This window comes from Macaca thibetana, chromosome 19 (genome assembly GCF_024542745.1).
Source record: "Macaca thibetana thibetana isolate TM-01 chromosome 19, ASM2454274v1, whole genome shotgun sequence".
NCBI lineage: Eukaryota > Metazoa > Chordata > Mammalia > Primates > Cercopithecidae > Macaca > Macaca thibetana.
In genome coordinates, this window is record NC_065596.1 from 34716146 (window position 1) to 34737854 (window position 21709).

Consider the following 21709-nt stretch of genomic DNA (forward strand, 5'->3'; position numbering starts at 1 on the left):
TGGCTATGCTTCTTAATTTTCCCATTTCATAAGTTCGATGTGTAATATTGACATTATCATTGAATTTAAAACATTCACTCACTCACTTTTTTTTGTCTCCCTCTGTCACACAGGCTGGAGTGCAGTGGCACAGTCATAGCTCACTGCAGCCTCGGCAGCCTGAACCTCTTGTGTTCAAGGAATCCTCCCGACTCGGCCTCCCGAGTGTCACACCTGGCCTTTATGTCTGTTTTTTTTTTTTTTTTTTTTTTCTTATTAACTCATTGATTATTGAGAAGTCTGTTGCTTTATTTCCAAAATGCGACGATATTAGTCATCTTTGGTGAGTCCCACAAGTTCCCAGCGTCTCCTCGTGGTCTGTGTTAGGGGTCCAGGCTGACTGGGGTTCACTGGTGTCCACTGGGGGCAGCTCCCGTGCCTTCAGCAGTCCCGAGTCTCCTGCTGAGTGTGGGATCTGGGTCCCCTCCGGGCTAGTGGATGGCCAGGGTGGCGTAGACGCTGGGCTCAGCTGGAGGTTCCCCTTCCTGGGATGGAGGAGGTTCAGTTGCCTCCCGTCTGAGGGTCAAGCTCTGCAGCTGGGCGTAGGTCACATCCTGGGGGTCTTCAGATGCAGCAGCCTGCAGTGGGGGAGAGTGAGAGGGAAGGAACGTGATGGGGGTGGGGGAGGGCTGGGGGCCTGGAGAGGAAAGGACCAGCCTCAGTGTCCATCTGCCTGTCCTCTTCCGCCTGTGTGTCCTTTGTGTCCAGGAATTCCTCGGACAGTGGGGAGGGAGGGGAGGCCATTTCTCTCCTAGGTCCGGAGTGTTTCACCCGGGCGTATGTCACTGCCTGGGGGTCTTCATCGTGTGGCCTCTGCTGGAGAAAGACACTGGTGGGGGGTGTCCTTGAGTCCCCCTGACCCCCTGGAGTCAATTTTCCTCACTGTTCCCAGGGTGATCTGATTACATCCCTTTCCTGATGGAATCTCAGGGATGCCCGAAGGCCGTGGGAGGTCTGGCCGCTCCCTCCCTGTGGTTCTGGCCTCTCCTCCTCACTCTGACCTTGCCCATTTGGCTGCAGCCTAAAGCCCGCCTTCCTGCAAGAGCTCGCTGCTGCCTCGGGGCCTTTGCACGGCTGTTTCCTCTGCCTGCAGGGGCTCGTCCATTAGAGGATCCTGTGGCCCCCTCCGTCCAGCCTTCTCAGATGACAGCTGAGCAGACAGCCCTCCCCTTACATTCAGACTGGCCCCACTGCCCCACACTCTCTGCCCTTTCCCTGGTTTATGTTTCTTACAGCACGTTGCACTCCTGGACACTGCATTTATTTGCATTTTGTCTCCCACCACGAGGTGAGCTCAGAGGCGGGGGCGGCTCTGCTCCCTGCTGTGTCTGCAGCTCTCACAGGGAGCCTGATCCACAGTGAGCTCCCTGGGAACACTCGCTGGATGAATGAATGAAGGGAGCCCAGGGGACCGGGGTGGTTCATCTATTCCTCATCCTCCTGAGGCCTGGGGAGCGCTCTAACCACCAGACGGCCAAACAGAGGAGGAGAAGCAGGAAGGGGACCCGGGAGGAGGCCCGCGAGGTCCCAGGACAGCAGGAGAGAGTGAGGTCACAGCAGGCGGGAGGCAGCGTGCTGGACAAGGAGGGGTCCACCGTGATGATGCTGAGAACCGGGGAAAGAGGACGGAGAAGTCCTGCAGGATTAGATCTGGCACCAGGAGGCCTTTGGTGCCCGGGACAGGGGGGGGGTCTCACCTGACTGTCCAGCTCCACCCTGTCCTCAGGCTGTGTGTCCTTCATGGCAGCATCTGCTGGGACAGAGCAAGGGCTTCGTCTCCTGGGAAGGATCCCTGAGAGCTCTCAGTCCTGCTGGCCCCTGCCCAGCTCCCACTAGGGCCACTGAGATCCAGGGAGGTCCCACAGTGGGGGGCGAGACCATCTTCCACAGAGCCCCAGACCCTTCCCAGCCCCTCCCTGTTGCTACTGAAATTTTGGGTCTTCCCAGCACCCCCATTTGTCCCTTCTCTTTTTCTTACAGAGGTTTTCTTCCTGGACGTCAGCAGCTGCACTGGACCTGGGGGAGGACACACGGAGTGTGAGGGGCAGTATATGGGCTGTGGTGGGTGGGAGTCTGGGGTCTTCAGGCAGAATTACCTCCTCAGCAGGCCCCTGTTCTTGGGCTCTGGCTCCGCAGCCCCTGCAGGACGCTGGAAATCAGTCTTTCTCTGGTCTGGGTGAAGATGGACAGAGTCTCAGCGCTGGAAACATTAGAACCCCCATTCTACACATGCAACTTGAGGGGAAGAAGGAAAACTAAAAATATTCCTGCATAGATGTTACAAATATTTTATGAGATAGAAAAAACTCCATGAATACTGAAGTTTGTAAATGTGTGCTGACATTACGTTTCCCTGGAACTGGTTTTCTAAACTGACACCCCCGTGAGTTTGGGTTCCCTCTGGCTGGTGCACCCTCCGTCGGCCCATGGGGTCCCCACTTCCCTACTCACCTGATTTCTTGTGTTTGCTCTGACGCTGACGTCGGAGGACGAGGAAGAGGAGGAGGAAAAGCAGCAGGACGAAGGCCACCAAGACCCCAATCAAAGCCTCCAGGTATCTTCCCAGACCTTGAGCATGATAACAGGAGTGGGAATGACGTCATTGATATGAGCACCTACTGTGTGCAGGCGCGTGCCAGGTCTTTCCTTCAAGACCTCCAACCCTTACAAGCAGTTGTGCAACGTGGAATTGCCGCCCCCACAACCCATTTCACAGATGCACAAACTGAGGCTCAGAGAGGGGAATCGCCTGCCCCAGGACCCCCAGCCAGGAAGCGGCAGAGCTGGGAAGGGAACCCGGGAGTCTGACCTGCAGCCCTTGTTCCCTGCACCAGAGCTGAGCCCTGGAGCTGCAGGGAAGAGCCTGACTGTCCTGAACCACGGCGCTGCTCCCCTCCCCTGCCCCAGGTCACCGTCACTGCTGCAGGAGGGACAGGACAAGCCCCTGTGGAATCGGGTCTGGGAGGTTTCCCTGGGAGTTCTCCTCTCCCAGGAGGCCACAGCTGGGAGTCAGAGCTGAAAGGAACATTCCCACCCGCCCTTTTTTTTTTTTTTTTTTTTTTTTTTTTTTTTTTTTTGAGACGGAGTCTCGCTCTGTCGCCCTCTGCCGATCTTCACTGCAACTTGCCATTCTCCTGCCTCAGCCTCCCAAGTAGCTGAACTGCGCCGCCCACGCCCGGCAGTTTTTTGTATTTTTAGTAGAGACGGGGGCCTGTTAGCCAGGATAGTCTCGATCTCCTGACCTTGTGCTACCCGCCTCGGCCTCCAAAGTGCTGGGATTACAGGCTTGAGCCACCGTGCCCGGCCCCGGGCTTCTTTCCTTTAACCTGGAGGACAGGCAGCGGAGGGGCCTGTCCACGTCACCATCTCCAGAGGCGCCTGAACCTAGGACAGAACCCACCTCTGCCTCCCCAGGACCCCGCCCACCCTCCTCTCAGAGCCCCCACTCACCACTCTGGGGGCTTGACCCTGAGGGGTTGAGGGGCTGGTCCTCAAGGCCTCCTGGGTCAGGACAGAGAGGTGAGAGCTGGGGCTGCCCTGCTCCCCTATATCAGCCTGGCTCCTCCCCCAGCTGGGCCCCAACACCTCCCTCTGCCTCGAACCCCCTACTCCTCACCAGCCCAGCCTCAGAGTCCCTGGGACACAAGCCTGTCCTTGAGGGGAGGGGAATGGGATCCTTTGGGAGACTCAGACTGCCCTGGGGGAGGCCACGCTCCCCAAGAGGGCTCAGTGACTCACCAACTGTGGAGCGCGGCCCTGTGGGTGGGGGGCTGGAGCCCCCTGAGGGTCCTGCAAGGAGCACAATAGGAGGGTGAGGGGCTGGGGCCGTCCATGGAGTGCACCCTTCCACTCCCACTCTCCTCATCCGCCCAGTGGATCCCCGGGAACCATTCCTCTGCCCACCTCGTACCTTCTGCATGCCAGGCAAGGAGAATGGGTGGCCATGCCTAGGAGAACCCCTGTTGGCCTCCTCCCCTCTGAGGGCTGCGTCCCCTCTGGCTAAGCCTCCCTCACAGCCTCCCTTGGTCCATCCCAGCCGAGAACTCTCCTGGAGGCTGGGCCGGAACTGAGCCTTTGAGCTCAGAGAGGACAGGGTCAGGGCCCTCACCTGAGACCACGAGCTCCAGGGGGTCACTGGGGACAGACAGCAGGTGGGGGCTGTAGCTGTCTGAGCCGTAGCACCTGTAGGTCCCCCCATGGGCTGACGTCACAGGACCCATGGGGAATTCAGCCTGGTACTTATGAGCTCGGTACTTTGATCTCAGACGCAGCGGGGGATGGGCTGCCCCCTCCTTGGTCAGAAGGAAAGTGTGGAACTGCCCCCATGACTGACACAGCAGGGTCACGTTCTCTCCTGAGGCCACCGTGGGACCCGGCTGCACCGAGAGGGAGACCGTGTCATAGAACTGTCCTGGAGAGAAGAAGGATGGGTGAGGGGCTGCCCCACCTTGTTCTGAGCTGACACCTCCCCAGGCCTCTCCCTAGGACACTTAGTTTCTCTGTCTTTGTTTTCTCTGAGTCTCCCCCTCCCCACCCATCCCTTGTCTCTGTCTCTTCCTCCCTTGGGACCCCCGCCCCTCATCCCAGCCATCACCACCTGGGTTCCCCTGGCAGGGCCTGTGCAGAGCCTGGGTCCCTGACTGAACCCGCTGGGCTCCTCACTTGCGATCAGGATGTCCAGGGGGTCACTGGGGGCCGACCACTCGGAGGAGAGGTTGTGTGCACCGTAGCATCTGTACTGGCCCCCGTGGGAGCCCCTCACAGGGCCCAGGGTGAAGTTGGCCTGGGAGAGCCCAGCCTGGGCTGCTGACCAGGGCACTGGAGGAGTCACGTTCCCCCTCCTTGTACAGAGCAAATCTGTCGTAGCCGACATCAGAGCCACACTGCAGGGTCAGGGTCTCTCCAGGGGCCACGACAGGGCCCTGCAGGGTCAGGAGGGAGGGCTTCCTAGACACGCCTGGAGGGAAAGAGGAGCCTGGACTCAGAGGGCTGGTTCCTCCCCGCCCCTTCCTTCTCCTGTCCTGGCCCTGCAGGTCTCACTGTCTCTCACTCTGAGTCTCTGACCCCAGGGTCTCCTTCTCACCCGGGGCTGTCTTGGAGTCACTTCCGAGGAGTGGGGTCTCCCTAGCCCTGGCCCCTGTGCCTGATCCTTCCTCCTCTCCCTGAGAGCCGGGACCTCACAGCAAACACACCGGTGCCTTCCGGAGTTCTCCCCTTCCAGGTGAGGGTGGCCGAGGCCTCCTCCTCCCATGCCAGAGCCTCCCCATGGGGTCTCCCTCACGCCTGCAGCCCGTCTGTCCACACATCACTCTGGGTCCTTTCCAGAGTCAGTCACCAGCCAAACTCCCCAAGCCTGTCAGCTGCCCCGAAAGTGGATTAGAGAAGGCCGTGGTCCCTCACCTGAGGCCAGAATCTCCAGGGGGTCACTGGGGTGGGACCACACCTGGGGGGTGTTGCTGTAGTATCCATAGCATCTGAACGTCCACCTGTGGCTGGGGGTCACGGGGCCCACAGGGAACAGGGCCTGGTACCACCCACTGTGGAGCTGCTGTGAGTCCAGGGTCCGGGAGAGCCTGTGTTCTCCTTCCTTCATCAGAACAAAATGGTGATATCCCCGCTGTGAGCCACATTGGAGGGTCATGTTCCCTCCTGAGGCCACCACAGGGCTGGGCAGGGCTGAGAGGGTGGGTTTGCTGTAGACTCCTAGGAGAGAAGGAGGCACCGTGTTTAATGGGCTCCCACCTCCCACATCATCCCCAGGGCTGGACTGTGAGAGGGAGACGCCCCTGAGAGCCGACCCCCTTCCTGAGGGCAGAGCCTGGGGCTGGGACCCCTGAGTGTCCTCTCACCTGTCACCACCAGCTCCAGGGGGTCACTGCGCTCTGACCAGCCCGTAGGGCTGTAATAGTGACAGCGAAATCTCCCTGCATAGCGCTCTGTCATGTATGGGATGGAGTATCTGGCCTTGTTCCTGGGCTCCAGTGGTTTCTGTCTGTCCCAGGGCTCTGGGATTCCCTCTTTATCCAGACGGTACTCCTGGGCCTCCAGGGTCCCCCGACACCAGATGGTCACGGGGCTCCCCCAGATGATCACAGAGCCAGGCTCAGCCCAGAGGGTGGGTTTGGGGAGGGACCCTGGAAGGAAATCAGAAGCTGGATCCCAAGACGTTCCCACACTCAGATCCCAGCTCCCAGCCCCAGGACCCCCCGTCATCGCCATCAGTCACCCAGAACTGCGGTCTCCTCCCCCAGCTGCCCATGTGTGGCCCCTGTCCCTAGTGAGGAGGAGGGACCTGGGACAGCTGGGGACAGACTCACCTGCCTGCACACGGGTCCCGGTGTCCAGACTCAGCCCTGGAAGAGAGTTCCCTGTGAGATTTGCCCCTGAAGCCTGAGCAGACCCTCCCTGCCCTGGTGCCTCCTGAGCTTTTGAGGTCTCCTGATGGACCTAGGGCTTGTGTGTGTGGGGTGGGGTCCCTCCAAGACTCGGATCTCCCCCTCCCCATCTGGAAATCTCACCGAGGCAGAGCAGGGCTGTGAGGGCGGGGGTCATGGCGTCTCTTCCCAGTGACCCCGGGCTCTGCAGATGGATGAACCCTCGGTGCTGGCAGGACAGAGACACACACAGGGTGTGGCCGCTCAGAGGCTGGGTCCTTCTTGTTATGGGATTGTCTCATCCTCAGCCCACAGGAAGGGGAACTGCCCTCCCCAGGAGCCTGGCTCTCATTTCCCCAGGGCTGAGGTGGGGGCGGGCATCAGGCTCTCTGCAGACATTTCAGAGAGAAATGGGGTCTCCTTGCCCCTGGGTCACTGTCTGCCTGATTTATCTTTATCTCACTGAGGGCCGGGACACAGCAGCAAATAGACCCGGTGACTTCCTCAGTCAGCCCCTTTCAGGCGAGGGTGACCGTGGGCTCCTCTTCCCTCTCAGAGCCTCCCCATGGGGTCTCCCTCCCTCCTTCGGCCCGTCCATCGGCTCAGCGTCGCGGGGTCCTTACCACGGCAGTCGTCTCTCCAGCCCTGGAGATGCTTCGGGGAAGATGCAGGTCCATGCTGCAGGCAGACCCAGGTCCGCAGAGACGCACCTGACACCGGGCTGTGCAGCCCAGGCTGAGCTGCGTGTGGCAGTGAACACAGAAGAGAAATGCAGGGTCTACAGTGGTGGCTCACGCCTGGAATCCCAGCACTTCAGGAGGCTGAGGCGGGTGATGGCTTGAGGCCAGGAGCTTCAGATAGTCCTGGACAACATACTGTGATCCTGTCTCTACAGAAAAGAAAAAAGTGAGTTGGGCATGGAGGCTCATGCCTGTGGTCCCTGCTACTCGGGAGGCTGAGGTGGGAGGATCACTTGGGCCTGGGAGGCGGAGGCTGCAGGGAGCTGTGATCACCCCTCGGCATTCCAGCCTGGTGACAGAGCAAGATCCTGTCTGAAAAGGAGAAATAGAGGGGATAGAGAAATTTTATATATATATATATGTTTCATTGTAATCTGTAATCTGATTCTGGGGGAGGGGAGCTGATTATTAATTATTATTTATAATAATAATAATTATTAATTATTATTAATTCCTGATTATCATCCAGGGTTTATGTGACCTTGGACATTAATGTCACCTCCAAGTCTGTTGTCATGAACCCCACTCATCACAGTGGCTGTGGGGTCTGTGGTGCCCAGGACACGGGAGGCTCAGCCGTGGTGGATTTCCAGACCAGTTCAGACTGAAGGGTGGGACAGGAGAGGATCCTGGTCCAGACCAGTTCAGACTGAAGGGTGGGACAGGAGAGGATCCTGGTGTCGGGTTCCACAGTCGAGGAGGATGATTGACGCCCTCACTCAAGAGCCGACATCGGCTGCAAACACCAAGAAGTGCTGCTTGTGATGCATCTGAAATATGCAGATCACCACAGCCACAGACCCAGAAAGAGAAAGAAAAGTTCCCAACATTGAGACGCGTCCCCTGCAATGAACAGAGTTCAAAGCTGAGTGGCCACAGGTGTCCGGGACCACCCAGGGTCACTAGGGAGGAGGAGGTTCCCACCTCCGTGTGGGACAGAAGAGGAACCCTGGGTCCTCCCAGGCAGGGAGGGGTCAGGGCTCTGGGTGGGGCTGGAAGCTGTGGCTCCCCCTCCCGTGTGTGTGTGAACAGGCACGGGGAGGGTCTCTGCTCACTCACTGGAGTCCACACTCAGCTCTCAGCCCCTCCCCTGTGTGTGAGAAACAGATTCAGTCCACGGTGCTCAGACATGGGCGTCTGCCCCACAGGTGAGTGTGAGGCTGGCGTTGGTCCCATCCCTGCCGGGCACAATCTTGAGCTGACGCTAAGTTTGGGAGAGTGGGGCAGGAGCAGCGGCAACAATCCCCTTCATCAGGCTGATGCCTGGACAGCTGTGGGAGAAACCCTTTATGAAAGGCCAGGTGCGTGGGAGGAGAGCCGCCCCACAGGAATGACAACCATATGAGGAACGTTGTCGAAATGCATTAGGTAGACATTGTGAAGCTGAAAAACTATATTAAATTAACACCATTAAAAAGGAATTTATCTGGGCGTGGTAGCTCATGCCTGTAATCCCAGCACTTTGGGAGGCAGATGCGGGCAGATCACTCGAGGCTAGGAGTTCGAGACCAGCCTGGTTAACATGGTGAAACCCCATCTCTAATAAAAATATAAAAAATTATCTAGGCGTGGTGGTGAGTGCCTATAATCCCAGCTATTCGGGAGGCTGAGGCAGTAGAATCTCTTGAACCTGGGAGGTGGAGGCTGCAGTGTGCTGAGATCACGCCAATGCTCTTCAGCTGGGACAAGAGGGAAACTGTGGGCCGGGTGCAGTGCCTCACACCTATAATCCCAGCACTTTGGGAGGTTGAGGCGGGCGGATCACCAGGTCAGGAGATCGAGACCATCCTGGCTAACACGCTAAAATCCCGTCTCTACTAAAAATACAAAAATTAGCCGGGCGTTGTGGCGGGCGCCTGTAGTGCCAGCTACTCGGGAGGCCAAGGCAGGGGAATGGTGTGAACCTGGGAGGCGGAGCTTGCAGTGAGCCGAGATTGCACCACTGCACTCCAGCCTGGGTGACAGAGCGAGACTCCGTCTCAAAAAAAAAAAAAAAAAAAAAGCGAAACTGTGTCTCAAAAAAAAAAAAAAAAAAGTAGTTTACTAGCCGTATATACCTACTATGCAAACATAACAAATCAGAAACATAATTTAATCCAGGACAAGACAGCTGAAATAGTAAATATATACATTAGGATAAAATGTTCATTAAATTTTCCATACCGTGGCCAGGCGCGGTGGCTCAAGCCTGTAATCCCAGCACTTTGGGAGGCCGAGACGGGTGGATCACGAGGTCAGGAGATGAGACCATCCTGGCTAACACGGTGAAACCCCGTCTCTACTAAAAATACAAAAAAAACTAGCCGGGCGAGGTGGCGGCGCCTGTAGTCCTAGCTACTCGGGAGGCTGAGGCAGGAGAATGGCGTGAACCCGGGAGGCGGAGCTTGCAGTGAGCTGAGATCCGGCCACTGCACTCCAGCCTGGGCGACAGAGCGAGACTGGAGGAGGGGTGGGAATTTGGGGAACAAGAGATACGAGAAACGGAGACAAGACAGAGCGACGTCAAAAAAAAAAAAAAAAAAAAAAAAAAATTTTCCATACCGTATCATGGAAAGAACAGAAATTGAACAATAGAAAAGATTAATATATACAGGAAGTGGAATGAGAAGAAAGAACGTGTCTGTCACGGTTTCAGAAAGAAGGAAGAAGGATGTGAGTTCACGATATGCATGAAGAGCTAATGGTTGAAATTTTTATAGAACTGAAGAGAAAACATCAGTTGATAACTAAATTTAATATCTCGATCATGGTAAAGTGAAAAACATGAGGCATCAATTTAAAATAATCCTAAAACTACCAGAGAAAATGTAAATGACCCTTGAATGAATGACAAGCTCATCGGGACTGGAGTTTGAAAAAGCAAACAGCAGCCCCAGAAGATACAGGAGAAACAACCACAAGGGCTTAATTGTGAGGACAGAGTTCTGTGCTGGGCCTAGTTATTACTATTATAAGTATTATTTATTATTATTTATTATTAGTTTTTGAGATGGAATTTCACTCTTGTTGTCCAGCCTGGAGTGCAATGGTGCGATCTTGGCTCACTGCAACCTGGCCTCGTTATTATTAAAGGACTAAGTTTCAGAGTCAGCTCTGGATAAATCCTAAAACACAAGGAGACTCGGGACATTTGTGAGTCGTCAGGTCAGGCGGTGGTCTTATGAGGAATAAGAAGGGCGTTTTCAGTGTCCTTTTATCAGGTACCACGATAATAACAGAGAGAGAGATTGAGACAGACAGAGAGAGATGGAGAGACAGAGAAGGAGAGAGAGATATTGGGGACAGACAGAAGGAGACACAGAGAAAGAGAGGAGAGAGACAGAGCCAGGCATCGCTGGAGCTGCAAGGCTGCAGATATGTTTGCATCTGGGCTCTTTCTGAAAGCCATACTAATGATGTAAATCAGGGAGTGGAATAATGAATCCCAAATGGAGAAGATGAGATGCTACTGTGAATAAAATAAATCAACAGTACATTCGAAAAACTAGTAAGCATAGATCTATCTGTAATCTGTGTATATACAAGTATATACATTTCTACTAAGAATCTGAAAGAGCAAGGAAATGGATTCACGTCTCTGGAGCCTCCAGAAAGGAATGCAGCCACGTCATGGCCTTGATTTTGTCCTAAAAGACCTCTTCAGAATTCTGATATTCAGAACTGTGAGATAATGAGTTTGTGTTGCTGAAGCTGCTCAATATGTAGTAATTTGTTATGGCAGCAATAGCAAACCAATACTAACACAAACAGCCTCTGAAAAGAAAAATAGTGGATATTTCATACTTTTAAATCAACAGTCTGTGAAGAAGAGAAAGTTATACACTTTCACTCAACCAACCACATGTCCTTAAAATTTACAAAGCTTCAATTGAGACACAATGGAGGATTTGAAGAAATACTGATCAGACTTTGATAGATTAAGTGAACAAAATATTTGTGAAAGTTGAATGGCACAAATGTTCAATCTGATGCTTATATATGATGTTTCGATTGTTTATGTATTATGTACGTTTGTATAGAAACATTTCTGGAATATACATATAACAACAAAGTGGGAAAGTGTATTTCTTTATATATTTATTTTTGAAACAAGGTCTCTCTCTGTTGCTCCATCTGAAATACAATGGCACTATCCCAGCTCACTGCAGCCTCGACCTCCCCAGGCCTAGGTGGATCTCCCACAACCATCTCCTGAGTAGCTGGGACTACAGGATCATGCCACCTTGCCCAGCTAAATTGTTTTAATATGTATTTTTTGTAGAGACGTGGTTTCGCTATGTTGCCCAGGCTGGTCTCAAACTCCTGGGCTCACGGGACCTGGCAACCTTGGCCTTCCAAAGTGTTGGGATTACTGGTGTGAGCCACCGTGTGAGGCCAGGAATACTTACTTATGAAAACATATTGATCAAAAGTATCTATCTTTTTTTTTTTTGAAACGAAGTCTTGCTCTGTCGCCAGGCTGGAGCACAGTGGCGCGATCTCGGCTCACTGCAATCTCTGCCTTCTGGGTTCAAGCGATTCTCCTGCCTCAGCCTCCTGAGTAGCTAGGATTACAGGCACCCGCCACCACATCCAGATAATTTTTTTGTATTTTTAGTAGAGACAGGGTTTCACCATGTTGGCCCGGATGGTCTCGATCTCCCGACTTCATGATCCGCCCACCTTAGCTTCCCAAAGTGGTGGGATTACAGGTGTGAGCCACTGTGCCCGGCCATATCTATCATTTTTAGACAACAAAGTAAGCATCCAAACTGTTACTACAGGTAACGTTTCCTGATTAGAAGTTCCATTAAATTAGCAGCCAACAATAAGAAGACATTTGGAGAAAAAGCAATACTTTGGAAACAAATAGCATTCTAAATATTGATGGGTTTTGGCTGGGTGTGGTGGCTCATGCCTGTAATCCCAGCACTTTGGGAGGCTGAGGCAGGTGGATCATTTGAGGTCAGGACTTTGAGACCAGCCTGGCCAACATGGTGAAACTCTGTCTCTACTGAAAATGCAAAAATTATTTGAGTATGGTGGCACACACCTGTATTTTCAATGACTCGGGAGGCTGAGACAGGAGATTCACTTGAACCCGGTAAGTGGAAGTTGCAGTGAGCTGAGATCATGCCACTGCACTCTAGCCTAGGCAAGAAAGACTCCACTGCAAAAACAAAAACAAATATTCATTGTGTTATAGAATCACACAACATTAAACTGATAGAACATTAACAAAAAAAGTCAATGAAATTATAACATATGAACATCTGCAGGATGTAAAAAGAGAGTGAGAGAGAGAGAGAGAGAGAGCACAACAATTACCAAACCAAGTTGGAAAGAAGCACCACTACCAGTCCTACAGACATAAAAGGACTAGTGAACCAAAACTAGAAATCTATGCTAAGATGTTCTACAACTTACATTTAATAGAAAATATCTTGAAGTATACAAACTACCAAAATTTACTCAAGAACAAATATATAGTGTAACATTTCCTATTTTTATTAAAGAAATTCAACTGGCTGGGTGCAGTGGCTCACACCTTTAATTCTAGCACTTTGGGAGGCTGAGGCGGGCAGATCACCTGAGGTCAGGAATTCAAGACCAGTCTGGCTAACATGGTGAAATCCCGCCTCTACTAAAAATACAAAAATTACCCAGGCGAAGTGGCGCATGCCTGTAATCCCAGCTACTCAAGAGGGTGAGGCAAAAGAACCATTTGAACCCGGGAGGTGGAGGCTGCAGTGAGCCGAGATCACATCACTGAATTCTAGCCTAGGTGACAGAGGGAGACTCCATCAAAAACAGAAAAAAAAAAAAAAAAAAAAGAAATTCAACCTACACTCAGAAATCTTTCCATAGGGAAATCTGGCCTGAATGGGTACACTGTTGATTTCTACCAAATATTTGAGAAAGTAATAATAACATGGAAAATCTAGAGGAAATGAACAAATTCCCAGACACACACAACCTACCATGATTGAACCGGGAAGAAATCTGAAGAGACCAATAACAAGTAATGAGATGGAAGCTGTAATGAAAAGTCTCCCAGTAAAGAAAAGCCTGGGACCTGATGGCTTCACTGCTGAATTCTACAAAACATTTATAGAATAAATAAAATCAATGCTACTCAAACCATTCTGAATAATAGAGGAGGGAATACTTCCGAACTCATTCTACAAGGCCATATCACCCTAATACTAAAAGTACACAAAGGCACATCAAAACAAGAAAACTACAAGCAAGATCTCTGATGAATATTGATGCAAAAATCCTCAACAAAATACTAGCAAACCAAATTCAACAATATATGAGAAACATCATTCAACATGATCAGGTGGGATTTAATCCCTGGGATGCAAGGATCGTTCAACACATGCAAATCAATTAATGTAATACATCATAACAACAGAATGAAGGATAAAAACCATATGATCCTTTCAATTGATGCTGAAAAAGCACTTAGTAAATTTCAACATCCCTTACAATAAAAACCCTTAAAAAACTGGGGATAGTTGAAACATACCTCAACATAATAAAAGCCATATATGACAGACCCACAGCTAGTATTTTGCAGAATGGGGAAAAACTGAAAGCCTTTCTTCTTAGATCTGGAATGTGACAAAGATGCCCACTGTCACCACTGTTACTCAACATAGCACCGGAAGTCCTAGCTAGAGCAATCAGACAAGAGAAAGACATAAGGGGCATTCAAATTGGGAAAGAAGAAATCAAATTATCATTGTTTGCAGATGATATGATCTTATCTTTGGAAATATCTAAAGACTTCACAAGAAAACTATTAGAACTGATAAATTCAGTCAGGTTGCAGGATACAAAATCAAAATTTAGAAATCAGAAGCATTGCTAGCCAAGCACAGTGGCTCATGCCTGTAATCCCAGCACTTTGGGAGGCTAAGGCAGGTGGATCACGAGGTCAGGAGTTCAAGACCAGCCTGGCCAAGATGGTGAAACCCCATCTCTACTAAAAATATAAAAATTAGCCAGGCACAGTGGTGGGCGCCTGTAATCCCAGCTACTTGGGAGGCTGAGGCAGGAGAATCACTTGAACACAGGGGTCAGAGGTTGCAGTGAGCCAAGATCGTGCCACTGCACTCCAGCCTGGGCAACAGAGCGAGACTCCATCAAAAAAAAAAAAAAAAAAAAAAAGAAATCAGAAGTATTTCTATATATCAACAGTTAACAACCTGAAAAAGAATAAAAGCTCATCTCATTTACAATATCCAGACGTAAAATTAAGTACCTAGGAAATGACTTAACCAAAGAAGTAAAAGATCACTATAATGAAAACTATAAAACACTGATGAAAGAAATTGAAGAGGACACCACAAAATGGAAAAATATTCCATGTTCATGGATTGGAAGAACCAATATTGTTAGAATGTCCATAGTACCCAAAGCAATCTACAGATTAAATGCAATGCATATCAAATGCCAATGACAGGCCGGGCGCGGTGGCTCAAGCCTGTAATCCCAGCACTTTGGGAGGCCGAGATGGGTGGATCACAAGGTCATGAGATCGAGACCATCCTGGCTAACCCGGTGAAACCCCGTCTCTACTATAAAATACAAAAAACTAGCCGGGCGAGGTGGCGGGCGCCTGTAGTCCCAGCTACTCGGGAGGCTGAGGCAGGAGAATGGCGTGAACCCGGGAGGCGGAGCTTGTAGTGAGCTGAGATCCGGCCACTGCACTCCAGCCTGGGCGACAGAGCGAGACTCCGTCTCAAAAAAAAAAAAAAAAAAAAAAAAAAAAAAAAATGCCAATGACATTCTTCCCACAAATAGAAAAAAATATCCTAAAATGTATGAATCACAAAACCCCCAGAATAATCAAAGCTATCCTAAGCAAAAATAATAAAACTGGAGGCACAACATTACCTGATTTCAAATTATACTACAGAGCTATAGTAACCAAAACAGCATGGTAGTGGCATAAAAGCAGACACATAGGTCAATGGAATGGAACACAGACCCCAGACACAAATCCATACACCAACAGTGTATGGATTTCAACAAAGGTGCCAAGAGTATACACTGGCAAAAGACAGTCTCTTCAATAAATGGTGCTGGGAAAACTCGATATTCATACTCAGAAAAAGGAAACCAGACACCCATCTTTTGCCACATACAAAAATCAAATCAAAGTAGATTAAAAACTTAAATCTAAGACCTCAAATTGTGAAATGACTACAAGAAAACTGGGGGAAATCTCCGGGATGTTGGTCTGGGCAAAATTTTTTGAGCAATACCCCAGAAGTACAGGCAACCAAAGCAAAAACGGACAAATGGGGTCAAATCAAGTTAAGAAGCTGCAGAGCAAAGATACAATTAACAAACATTCCCACGGAATGGAAGAAAATATTTGCAAACCCCCATCTGACAAGGAATCCCTAATAACTAGAATAAATAAGGAGCTCAAAAGACTCTATACGAAGAAATCTAATATTTCAATCAAAAACTGGGCAAATATTTGAATAACCATTTCTCAAAAGAAACAGATGGCAAAGAGGCATATGAAAAGGTGCTCAATATCACTTAGAGAAACGCAAATCAAAACTACAATGATACTATCTCATTCCAGTTAAAATGACTTATATCCAAAAGACAGGCAATAACAAATACTGGCGAGAATGTGGAAAACAGGGAACCCTTGTATACTGTTGGTGGGAATCTAGATTAATACAACCAGTATGGAGAAGTTTGGACGTTCCTCAAAAAACTAAAGCTAGAGGTACCGTATGATCCAGTAATCCCACTGATGGGCATATACTCAAAAGAAAGAAAATCAGTCTATCAAAGAGATATCTGCACTCCTATGTTGCCCAAGCTGGAGTGCAGTGGCGCGATTTTAGCTCACTGCAACCTTCGCCTCCCGGGTTCAAGTGATTCTTCTGCCTCAGCCTCCTGGGTAGCTAGGATTACAGGCGCCTGCCACCACGCCTGGCTAATTTTTGTATTTTTAGTAGAGATGAGGTTTTGCCACGTTGACCATGCCAATCTCCAACTCCTGGCCTCAAGTGATCCCCCCGCCTCAGCCTCCCAAACTGCTGGGATTTCAGGCATGGGCCACTGTGCCCGGCCAATATATTTACTTCTATTTACTATGCTAGGAGTTCTAATAGAAGAGAACAGAAACATATTTCAATGTGTAACGACCCCTAATGATTCAGCTTTGATGGTAAATATAAATCCATCACCACATGGCAGTCTTACCTGCGCGTCTTGTCTCATCCTTGTCTTATTAGGATGCGAGTGATACTGGATTCAGATCCTGTCCTCTTCCAGCATGACTGTATCTTTATTTACCTAATCACATCTCTAAGGACCCTGTTTCTGCATGAGTTCACACTTACAGGTAAGGGGGTTAAGGTGCCAACACGTCCTTTTGGGGTTACAATGCAACCCACGACACCCATCATGGTTGTGTCCACTGCGGAGCCTCCATCAGTGCCCAGTGAGTGAGCTACGCTGCCCATAATTCTCCCTACCGGCTCTTCTACTGTGATAAAGAAAATAAAAAGAAAAGGGTACAGTTGGCCGGGGGCGGTGGCGCACGCCTGTAATCTCAGCACTTCGGGAGGCCGAGGAGGGTGGATCACTTGAGACCGGCCTGGCCAACATGGTGAAACCTTATCTCTCCTCAGAAACAACAACAACAACAACAACAACAACAACAAATTAGCCGGGCATCCTGACACACGCCTGTAATCCCAGCTACTCTGGAGGTCGAGGCAGGAGAATCACTTGAATCCGGGAAGCAGAGGTTGCAGCGGAAGAAAGAAAAGGGCAAAGGGGCTTGAGGGCCGGATGCTGGGGGAGCTGCGCGGAGCAGGCGCCGCCGCCATGTTGGGTCTGAAGCAAGGGAGGAGACGGCGTGCGGGGGCGGCGTGCTGAGGCGGCGTGCGGGAGGCGGCGTGCGGGAGGCGGCGTGCGGGAGGCGGCGGCGGGCGCCGCCGCCATGTTGGGTCTGAAGCAAAGGAGGAGCGGGCGTGCGCCAGTTGGTCTGAGGCGAAGGAGGAGCGGGCGTGCTCAGCGGGCGTGAGGAGCGGGCGGCAGCGGTGTGGGATCTGCTTTTCTGCGAGCGGGCGGGAGCGGCGGCGGCGCCTGCGCCATTGAGCGGGAGCACCCTTAACATCAGCAAGCCTCAGCCTCAGTCCAAGGTGGAGATCCACTACCAGGGCATCCTCTACACCATGACACCGAACACTCCCCGCAGCCCTCGCCAAAGTTCGGTCCTTTGGTCCAGAAGACAGACCGCCAGATGGTCCAATACCGCCACAAGATGGAGTCTCTGAATCCATTGTATTCCGTGGGAGAGACATGAAAGACCTCACTGTTTGCCAGCCACCAAAACCACGGTGTTCTTTGCCTCAGGACCCAGCTATCCTGCAGTTCTCATTAGGCTCATTGACTTCTTCATTCCAGTCCGTGGGTTCCTAAGTAGGGCGGTTGGTTCTGCCTTTACACAGGATACAAGATATCTAAAAACACAATTATCTCAGGGTCGTTCAAGCGCTCAGTTCGACCCTTTGAGAAAAAGCCCAACTATGGAACAAGCAGTGCAGACCGCCTGGGCCTGCTTACCTGCTCCAGCACGTCTTGGGAGAAGGAGTCCTGTATCAACCAGGCCTGGGCCATCTACCAGCCAAAAAGCAATAGAGAATCAGGAGCACAGGTGAGTTGAAGCACACAACGTTCCAAGGCCAGAAAATGAGCAACTCAGAAATGATTACAAGAGACAAGTCTCCAGGTGCTCCTTCAGCGCCAAGAAGAGGGCGTGGGGGTCGTCAGGGTGGCAGGGGAAGATTTGGTATTCGGTGAGATGGGCCAATGAAACTTGAGAAAGACTTTGACTTTGAAAGTCCAAATGCACAATTCAACAAGGAAGAGATTGGCAGAGAGTTTCATAATAAATTAAAAGAAGATAAACTTGAGAAACGGGAGAAGCCTGGAAATGGCGAAGATAAAGGAGACTCGGGAGTTGATACCCAAAACAGTGACGGACATGCTGATGAAGAAGATCCACCTGGATCTAATTGCTACTATGACCAAACTAAATCCTTCTTTGATAATATTTCTTGTGATGACAATAGAGAACAGAGACCAACCTGGGCTGAAGGAAGAAGATTAAATGCTGAAACATTTGGAATCCCACTTTGTCCAAACCGTGGCCATGGGGGATACAGAGGCAGAGGAGGTCTTGGTTTCTGTGGTGGCAGAGGGCGTGGTAGTGGCAGAGGTGGTACCTTGACCACGGTGGATTCACCGTGGTGGATTCAGAGCAAGTTCTGGGGACAGGGAGTTTGCACATTTTGAATATCAGAAAAACACAGCTTTTGGCCCCTAAAAGGTCTGAATTGATGGTACTGCTTTTTGAAAGAAAGACAACAAAGCTGCTGCATAGTCTACAAACAAATCTCTGAAAATAGGTGAATTTCTAGCTCTTCGTGGTCCCGGAAATTGATTTCAGTCTTTGAGAAGAATGAAGAAGTGAATTCTCTGTATGTTTGCCACCGTCACTGGGTTTTTGTTTTTTGTTTGTTTTTCCGTTTAATTTCTTTTTTTCTTTTTTATTTTTTTTTTGAGATGGAGTCTCTCTCTTTTGCCCAGGCTGGAGTGCAGTGGCCGGATCTCAGCTCACTGCAAGCTCTGCCTCCTGGGTTTACGCCATTCTCCTGCCTCAGCCTCCCAAGTAGCTGGACTACAGGCACGCGCCACCACGCCCGGCTAGTTTTTTGTATTTTTTTAGTAGAGATGGGGTTTCACCGTGTTAACCAGGATGGTCTCGATCTCCTGACCTCATGATCCGCCCGTCTCGGCCTCCCAAAGTGCTGGGATTACAGGCTTGAGCCACTGCGCCCGGCCTCCGTTTAATTTCAGAGATAAAATGCAGTCAGTTTTTGCGGGAGGAAGGCTTATCTTAAGACATGAGGATTAACTATATTTGGAATAGCAGAAAGTTAAGTAATTTCTTCTGCATAGTTAAACTAAAGCAGTAATTCAGTGGGACTTGTAAGTATTGTTTCATCACCGAAAGTTTTGTTTTTTTTAAAATCACTGAATTGTATGTGGTAATTGCAGGTTGCCTGCATATAGGGCCGTGATACTGTGTTCTGAGCCAAGGAGGGTGTGTGTGTGTGTGTGTGTATCTTTATCCTCCTTTCTTTTGCGGAATCTTGTCATATGAAGTAGCTTATTTCGTCAATTAATTAGGGTGCTGGATGGTAGAGAATTTTGTCAGCTATGTACGCACGGTAAATACTGTTTCTTAGGCAAACGTAACTTTTTTATATAGATGTAAAATTTCTTTATATTCTATTGCCAAAGAAACATTAAAAACTAAAGCTGTATAAAAAGCAACTATTTTTTTTTTTTAAAATAAACATTTTAAAGTTAACAAAAATACAAAAAGAAAAGGGAAAGGGCAAAGTGATCACTTTTGGCATAGGGTAACCCTTATTTTCTTCCCTAGTGGTAATTTCCCACCAGACAGATCATCTAACTCCAAATCACCTAAAGGTGCAGGCCCAGGATGTGCTTATCTCCCCAGTGGATCACCTGGAAGGATGGGGATGGGGGCTGTTGATGACACGTTCCGTTCCTTTCCCAGCCCGTAGGTCCTACCTCTGAAAAGACATAGCATTTTCATTTGCAGAGCCCATTACAGAAAAATGAATAAGAACAAAAACATTAGAAGAAAAAGACAGCATCATTTAGTGTTCATTCATATGAATATGTATATTGTCTACAGCTATCTATATCCCTGTTTTATATCTATGTCTATTACACCATCAGAGAGCACATAAAGTGCAGTGTCTCATCCACAAACCGTTTCTTGCATCTACTGTAAGAGGCCATTCTGATGCTCTGTCAGCCCCAGCAGCACCCAACCACTACATGGCACGCATGCTATCTCAGTTCATCCCCAGGATATCACGTGGCCCTGTTCTCATTGCCCCACTGATTTCATGTGCGTGTAGGTCCCTCGATCTGAGATTAAGTCATGAGATGCTCCATTTAACAGGTGGGAGACTCTGCTTCCTGGCGGAGAGCGGCAATGAGCTCAGAGGAACCCCTCTCAGTGTCAGCATCCATCCCGGTCAGGAGGATTTGCTGCCCCCTCCTGGTTGAATGCGCATCATGTTGTCAAGCGGCCACCACATGACTCGCTGGTCCACTCAAAGGCATCACATCCAGAACACTCTGCTGCTGGTCACAGGTGAGACTGTCAGCAATAGTGGTGGCTACTTGGTCCTTGGTGAGAGGGAGTCACTGGTGTTGGTTCCATGCATGTCCTTTTTTTCTTTGATTCCTTTTTTTAAAAAAATTTTTTGAGACGGAATTTCAGTCTGTCGCCCAGGCTGGAGTGCAGTGGCGCGATCTTGGCTCACTACAACCTCTGTCCCCTGATTCTCCTGCCTCAGCCTCCCGAGTAGCTGGGATTACAGGCACCTTCCACCACACCTGGCTAATTTTTGTATTTTCAGTAGGGACAGGATTTCGCCATATTGGCCAGGCTGGTCTTGAACTCCTGACCTCAGGTAATCTGCCCACCATGACCTCCCAAAGTGCTGGGATTACAGGCGTGAGTCACCGCGCCGGGCAGCGTGTCCTTTTTTTCTTGCTCCGTGGCCTTGACACTCATGGGCCCTGCAGAATGCACTGGGACTGCTGAAACAGAGCCGACTGAAGCTCACTGCATTAACCAAGTCATCAGCGGATCCTTAGGTCCCCTAACCCCAGCTGTGGGTGCTCCTGCTTGCTTCTCAGGAGAGGCTCCTGGTCGAGGGCAGACGTTTCTCCTGTCCTCCTCCAGCCTCAGTCTCGGGCAGTTTCTGTGTGCCTGGGCCTTGAGGGTGGGCCTGTCTCCATGTTTCTGTCCCCGCTCCTCATGGCAGCTGCATTCTACTGAGTAGATTTGTTTGGTGGGGAGGGGTTTTCTGTCCCTATTCCAAATATTCCAAATGTGCATATCTCTAATGGTATTTGTCTAGGATCACGGTCCAGGATTGTTCTCTGCACTCCTCCTAGGGTAGAGGGATTTTATGATCCACTTTTTTCCAGCCACAGTGAGTCATTACCTGGGATCTGAGGTGGGCAGAATTATCTGAGCCTCTTCAATGGCTTATGTCTTTTCCTCCATGTGAGAGAAGCACCTGGGTAGGAAATCAGATTTCAGGCCATGCACAGTGGAAGCTCTTTCTGTCTGATTACCAGTGTGGGGTCTCCATCTTGCTCCCAGTCAGTCTTGTGAATGCTCAGTTGAGACCCATGGGAAAGAACTTGCGGGTGAATGCACAGTGCCCCCCGTCTTAGGTCCCCAGGTGTGTCTTGATCTCTGGGGAAGCAGAAAACATTGGCTCCCCACATTCACTGTTAGCTGAAGTCCCCCCTCAGTGTGTACAGCAGCCTCCCACCCTTATGAGTTCTGTCTCCGTGGAACCAGTCATGATGCGCCCCCCTCCTTGGCATTCAGGTTACTCAGCTGCTCCTAGAGCTCAGGTGTCTGATGGTCTCAGGAGAAGCTTCCACGATGGAGCTGAACTGAGT

The 21709-nt window shown here is 50.3% G+C and overlaps 2 protein-coding genes and 1 pseudogene across 2 annotated transcripts in view; 1 reads left to right on the plus strand and 2 right to left on the minus strand.

Moving 5' to 3' along the window:
* Positions 1-1448: 1448 nt before the first annotated feature.
* The window catches only part of LOC126943321 (leukocyte immunoglobulin-like receptor subfamily B member 5), a 51630-nt gene continuing 31369 nt past the window's right edge, over positions 1449-21709 (minus strand). Inside the window, exons 7-11 of the mRNA XM_050771902.1 lie at positions 3778-3828; positions 2491-2607; positions 2136-2211; positions 2018-2055; positions 1449-1789 (exon numbers count right to left, since the gene is read on the minus strand). Of these exons, the coding sequence (XP_050627859.1) occupies positions 1461-1789; positions 2018-2055; positions 2136-2211; positions 2491-2607; positions 3778-3828 (611 nt within the window). The 3' untranslated portion in view covers positions 1449-1460. The remainder of the gene's footprint in view (positions 1790-2017; positions 2056-2135; positions 2212-2490; positions 2608-3777; positions 3829-21709) is intronic.
* On the minus strand, positions 4039-6772 carry LOC126943330 (leukocyte immunoglobulin-like receptor subfamily A member 6). Its single transcript, XM_050771925.1, is given in 9 exon segments — positions 4039-4088; positions 4091-4450; positions 4702-4839; positions 4842-4865; positions 4868-4996; positions 5440-5742; positions 5889-6173; positions 6357-6392; positions 6558-6772. Coding segments are annotated over 9 exon segments (1359 nt in total). The 5' UTR covers positions 6592-6772.
* LOC126943343 (protein LSM14 homolog A-like) lies at positions 17601-18677 on the plus strand (annotated as a pseudogene).